Consider the following 6000-nt stretch of genomic DNA (forward strand, 5'->3'; position numbering starts at 1 on the left):
TCAGCAGCAGCAGCAGAGTGACACGCGCGGGCAGCTTCCCCCAGCAGCTACCCCCGCGTCCCGAAAGAGCGCGGCAAGAGCAGCGGCGGCGGCCTCATGGGCAAGCTCTTGGGCAAAGTCAAGGGCAGCAGTGGTGGCGGTCATATGCCCCAGGGCGGCTATCCCGGCCACGGCTACGGCGGCCAGCCGCAGCAGCAGTATGGTGGTTATCCCCAGCAGGGCGGCTACCCGCCTCAGCAGCAGTACGGAGGATACCCGCCCCAGCAGCATTATGGCGGCTACCCGCCCCAGCAGCAGTATGGCGGTTACCCCCCTCAGCAGGGCTATCCCATGCACGGCGGCGGCTACCCCGGCTATCAGCAAGCCGGCGGCAGGAGACCAGGTGGTGGCGGCGGCATGGGCATGGCGGGTGGCATGATGCTCGGTGCCGGTGCCGGTATGCTCGGTGGTGCCATGCTGGCGAACAGCTTCAACGACTCGCAGGACGAGGCGTATCAGGACGGATACGGTAAGGTCCCCCCACCAACAATGTACAACACCCAGGTGCTAATCGTGCTGCAGAGGACGGTATGGATGACGGTGGTGACTTTGGCGAGTAAACGATGCGCCAAAGACGACAGGCAGGCGTAGTAGTTGAAGTTGGGCTGATGTTGGATATTTGATTTTCGCGTGGATGGACTGGTCGACTGCTTTGAGGTGTATGTGCGCGGCATGGCGCAACCGCTATCAGCTCTGTCCATGTTGACAATTGGGTTCCTTCGCATTTGCTTCCATTTACAAGTGTACGGCCGGATATGAATTTTGATTACAAGGGCTCCTCTCAATGATCCGTCCTAGGCATAACTGTCCTGTAAATAATGTCACTGCAAGCCGTGTCTAGTGCGCAGGACCCCGTCCGGCAGCGTACCGTCGCCCCAGCCATTTCCGTCTCCCCGTTGTTGCTTGCTTCGTGTACAGATTCATCAGACATGTCGCATTCTCGATATTCGCCTGCGAACGGCTGTCGACCATGATGGTGCGTTCCCCCGTGACCTTGCTTTACCTCTTTCCGTTCTTCTTTCCAGAGCCCGAAGCGGCGCCAGAGCCAGAGCTGGAGCCCCCGCCCGCGAGGAAGCCCGCGACGTCAAAGTTGCCCATGGGGTTACCGCCGCCGCCGCCGGCCTGGTTCGCCGCTCCGCCGAGCAGCGAGCTCATGGGGTTGCTGCGCTGGGCCTCTTCGAATTCCCTGCGCATTTCGGGGTCCACTGTAGAGCCATGTCAGTACATCTGCTTGATGCTGCCGCGCGAGCTTATCCTTTTCGTGCGTCCGACGACAGACTACAAACTACAAACTAGCCCGCTAACGGGATGGGAGAGAAGGACTGGAGGGACTTACTGTTCTTGAGCATGTAGGGCATGCCGAGGAAGATGCCCATCGTGACCATGCCCATGAGGATCATGGGGTTCTTCATGACAATGTTGACAATCGAGACTGCGCGCGGCCCCCGTTGCGGTTAGCTCGTGCGACGAAAGATGTGCGCCGGGGGTTTGGAAAGGCAAATGATGGAGCAGGGGAGAACATACACTTGCTCCGCTCGACAAAGTAGCCCTTGACGCCGACGGCGCGGACCTCGAAGCCCTTGCCGCCGGTGGAGAACTCCTTGCCCTGGATGGCCTCGCCCTTGTTGTCCCAGTCGTTGCCGCGGTACGTCTCCCAGGCGTAGAGGGAGCCGTCCTCGGCGACGTCGATGCGGTACGGGATGAAGATGTTGGTCGTGCAGTGGACGTCGAGCAGGTAGGAGGCCGGGCCGGTGAGGTTGCGGAAGGTGAATGTGTTGTGCGGCGAGAGGGCGGCCGAGTGCGTGGCGTGCAGCGTCGAGAGCGTGGCGTGCGTCTGCGGCGGGAGGGTCTGCGGGTTGAGGTTCGAGGTTGTGGGAATGGAGAGCGTCAGAGTTGTTTGGATGGCTGCGGCGGAGCAGGAGAAGAGGCCGAGGAGGCCGGCTAGGGAGAGCTTCATTTTGGGCGGTGTTCGGTGCGTCGCAGGGGACGGTGGGGTTGCGGTGTTGATGGTGAAGGGGAGGTGGATGGAGGAAGGTGAAGCGATGGAGATGAGGTCAGGTTTGGTGGTTTGGAGGTTTGGTGGTTTGGTAGTTTGGAGAGCTCAGTTCAAGTGGACCAATAAGGTAGGTGGGGGTGGATCCTACGCTGGCTTCGAACCTCATATCTCATGTACCTAAGGTGTACTCAAGATCCCCCCATGCGCCTGGTATTCTTCCTGAACAGTCACACCCAGCAGCTTCAGCGCCCATATTCTGGCTACCTCTAGGTGCAGGGACTGAGCCGCGGCCGACTTCACTGAAGTCTTCGCAACGCAGGACGGGCGTGTGCTGAGCCTCCAAGTCAAATGCCCCTAGCGCCATGTCAGCCTGGACAACTTTCCGGATCTTTGGCACTGACGATGTCCTACCAGTGATAAGTGATATAGTAGTTCTAGGCTAGGACCTTGGTATACTGACTCCTAGGCCCTGGCACCGGACTCTGGCTAGCCCGTCTACCTGATAGTCACCGCTGTGGTACTAGGTTTCAGTGTCATGATACCGTGCTTGCCTTGGGCTTGAAGACGCACGTTATCATGGGCAGCTGCGCGTTCGGACATGGCACAGAAATCTGAACAAGGTGAGTCTACAGCCGTACGACATTAAGCTTGTCTTGGAACGGAAATAGGCGGCAGTCGTGGAGCAAGGCATATCGATGTGGGGTTACGTACATGTGGAGGGCCCAGCCGACTTGTCTTGTCTCGTTGTTCTTGACATCCTCCACAGCTAGGGCAGCACTCTTCTATCGTGGACGACATCAACACCATTGCTATAAGCCTGGGTCCAGCACTACAACCTGGCTACATCTATTCACTACACACAAGAAAATATGAACCACTCGAGAGGTATTGAAACAGGTATCTTTATAGGATATTTTTCTTAGGTTATCGAGTGGTGTTTCCAAGGGGCCTAGCCTGAGGGAACACGATGCGGTCGCTGAGGGCTCAACCATGACTATGCAGAAGGGTTCGAGCACTCTCCAAGTCACAGTAGGATGACCAGAGATTTAGTGGAAACAAGTTTTGAAAGTCTCTGCCTAGACTGATTTCCCAATTGAGAGTGCTCGATGAGCAGGCGACTACTTGAATCCAATTCGGACCCTTAAGCATAACTTACTTGGCGACAGCGCTGGGAACAGGAATTGCCCTGAAAATAGAAAGCCTGGCTGCCTCGGCATTGCCGGGAGTCTCGGAAATTGCTTGCCATATCGAAGTCAGTTATAGTTGCCAGAGGGTCCGGATCGCAAACCCTAAAATCGACGTGAAGAGGGCACTCTGGACCCGATTTGTTATGCATTCCTTGCTATTGCCAGGCGAATGTTAATGATCAGCTGTTATTGAAACTCTCCGAAAGTTTAGATTGACAGGGTGCCAAGGTTAGTCAGCAATAGGATCTTCTTGAAAGTACTAAGTTTGTTGCTCTGCCGCAATCGCCGCTGCTGCTCGACATGTGTCCATGGAGGATAGACCCCTCCTCCCTGCGATAGCGAAGCTGACATTGCGCCTCCCGTTACTGGTGTAAACCGGGTGGGCCACTTGCCAAAGGAACACACGTCGTCGCCTCCTGTGATGCTCTGCACGGAGCAGAAGGCGATCCTGCCGCCAGTGAAGGCCGGAGTCCCGGGGCCCACGCACCGCGGGACCTACCGGCTCAACGTCACACACCATGTTGTAGTATCTGGCCTACGTCGTATCCTTACTATGAACCGACGCTGCGGGATCGACCCTGTACATGTATCATCCTGGCCATAAATACCAGGGCCGTCATCAGTCGGCACAGAGAATATGGACCTCCTCCGCAATTAGCGTAGCATTTAAGTTTTCCTTTCTTCTGAAGATGTTGAGCTCCCCCGCACCTCACCTTCACATGCTTCACTCCGACGGCTGATCGAATCCCCCCTCCCCTGGGTCGCATCAGGACGAATTCAAGCTGAATGAGCTGACTCGTCGTTGGTACTATAAGTTGCGACAGCCCAGCCGTTGCCCGATTTTCATGATTCTCAAATAGTATGACACCAAGCCTCCGCGTCGTGAACATCACCTCACCGGCCATGGCACCACACATTGTCCACTTTTGCCTGTCGGCCGTCCTAACTGCCTATATGGTATGGACGGCTGTGGAGGTATACTTCTCTCAGACCAAGACCAACCGACCCAGTACTCCTGCTCACTATGCCGCATCACCTGTCCTCGCCATACTCCTGGCTCCGATCGCCATGACCCAGTACAGCAAGGCCAAATACTTGTCCAAGATGCGCTCCCAGGGCTGCCTCCCCGCACCTGTGTACCCCCATTCTGACCCGATACTGGGGCTCGATTGGTTGCGAGTCTCGCTCAAGGCCATGAAGAACCACGTGCTCCTGGAGCACTGGCAGAGCGCCTTCAAGCGCGTCGGGAACACGTTCTGGGTCAATGCGGTCGGCAAATGGGTTCTCATGACAAACGACCCGGAGAACCTCAAGGCCATTCTCGCGTCGTCCTTTGACGACTGGGTCATCGATGGCCCACGACTCAACGCTGTCCTGCCCATGCTCGGCCCTCATGCCATATTCTCGGCCAACGGTGCGCTCTGGCAAGATGCTCGAGCCACCATGCGCCCCAGCTTCGTCCGGAATCAGATAGCCGATTTGGCATGCTTTCAGAAACATGTCAATCGCTTGCTTGACAAGATTCCCAAAGATGGTCAAAGGGTGGAGTTGCAGGAGCTCTTGTACAGGATGACCATGGACTCTGCTACCGAATTCATGTAGGCATCTTCCATCTGCAGGTGGTTCCAATAGTCTCACAAGTTCCAGGTTCGGGCACTCGACAAACACGCTCACAAATCCCACGGCAGAGGCCGTCGAGTTCTTCAAGATGTTCGACTACGTCAACGCCCGCTCGGCGAATCGCGCTCGCCTCGGCGTCATGGGCTTCCTGGATAGGGATAAAAAGTTTGACGAAGGCATACGCTTCGTGCACCGCTTTGTCGATGAATACGTGGAAAAGGTGCAAGCTGAGAAGCGATCCCCCGAGCGCAGCTACGTATTCCTCAATGAGATGGTCGACTCTGGACGGGATCCTCAATACATCCGGTCACAGCTTCTTGCCCTGATCCTTGCTGGCCGAGACACGACCGCCAGTATCTTGTCATCGCTGCTGTGGATCCTTGCCAGGCGCCCTGATATCGTCCAAGCCTTGAGGACCGAAATTGACGGCCTAGGTGATGCCGAGGTCACATGGGAAGCCCTCAAGCAAATGAAGTACCTGAACATGGTAATGAAAGAAGGTAGGCTCAACTCTACCAAGGTGTTGTGGCGGAACAAGGGAGGACATTGGCTTACAACGTGGTAGCTCTTCGATTATTTCCTCCTGTCTCAAGCCTCTCCCGCTCTGCTGCGAGGGACACCGTCCTCCCTGTGGGCGGCGGACCCGATGGAAAGTCGCCGATATTCGTCCCTAAGGGGAATGCCGTGCGATGGTCCGTCTTTGCCCTGCAGCGGAGAGAGGATATATTTGGCCCTGACGCCGACGAATTCCGTCCAGAGCGATGGAACGAACTGCGCGTCTCGTGAGTTTCCCCCTAATTTTCTTCCCGATATCAGCCATTGACAGCCACAGGTGGGAATACATTCCGTTCTCTGGTGGACCAAGGGTTTGCATCGGACAGCAGTTTGCGCTCACACAGATGGGCTATTTCCTCGTGAGGCTTTTCCAGACATTTGATTCCATCGAAGCCCGAGATGATCTGCCCATGCAGCAAGAGATGATGATTTCGCTCAAGTTGGCAAACGATCTCTGGGTAGGCTTGAAGAGGGCTTGAGCGTCCCTAAGCCTAAGGTACTTTTATACGAACCTAGAACTTCTTATGAGAACTGTTTAGAAAGACGAGGGAGAGATGCTACTCGTCTGCGGATTTGAAGGTTCACCCTACAATCCTATTGTGA

General features: G+C 56.0%; 3 protein-coding genes across 3 annotated transcripts; 2 read left to right on the forward strand and 1 right to left on the reverse strand.

The window, feature by feature from the left end:
* Positions 1-96: 96 nt before the first annotated feature.
* VDAG_03936 (uncharacterized protein) lies at positions 97-855 on the forward strand (the record flags this gene model as incomplete). Its single annotated transcript, XM_009654020.1, has 2 exons — positions 97-508; positions 562-855. 2 exons carry the CDS (start codon positions 97-99, stop codon positions 597-599), a joined length of 450 nt encoding a protein of 149 aa, XP_009652315.1. The 3' UTR covers positions 600-855.
* Positions 856-1038: 183 nt separating this feature from the next.
* On the reverse strand, positions 1039-1996 carry VDAG_03937 (uncharacterized protein; the record flags this gene model as incomplete). The annotated part of the gene is made up of 3 exons (XM_009654021.1): positions 1039-1244; positions 1376-1471; positions 1564-1996. 3 exons carry the CDS (start codon positions 1994-1996, stop codon positions 1039-1041), a joined length of 735 nt encoding a protein of 244 aa, XP_009652316.1.
* A 2180-nt stretch (positions 1997-4176) lies between these two features.
* On the forward strand, positions 4177-5876 carry VDAG_03938 (cytochrome P450 52E2; the record flags this gene model as incomplete). The annotated part of the gene is made up of 4 exons (XM_009654022.1): positions 4177-4820; positions 4870-5342; positions 5408-5624; positions 5675-5876. 4 exons carry the CDS (start codon positions 4177-4179, stop codon positions 5874-5876), a joined length of 1536 nt encoding a protein of 511 aa, XP_009652317.1.
* Positions 5877-6000: the final 124 nt, after the last annotated feature.

The sequence above is a fragment of the Verticillium dahliae genome, genomic scaffold (genome assembly GCF_000150675.1).
Source record: "Verticillium dahliae VdLs.17 supercont1.6 genomic scaffold, whole genome shotgun sequence".
Classification (NCBI taxonomy): Eukaryota; Fungi; Ascomycota; class Sordariomycetes; order Glomerellales; family Plectosphaerellaceae; genus Verticillium; species Verticillium dahliae.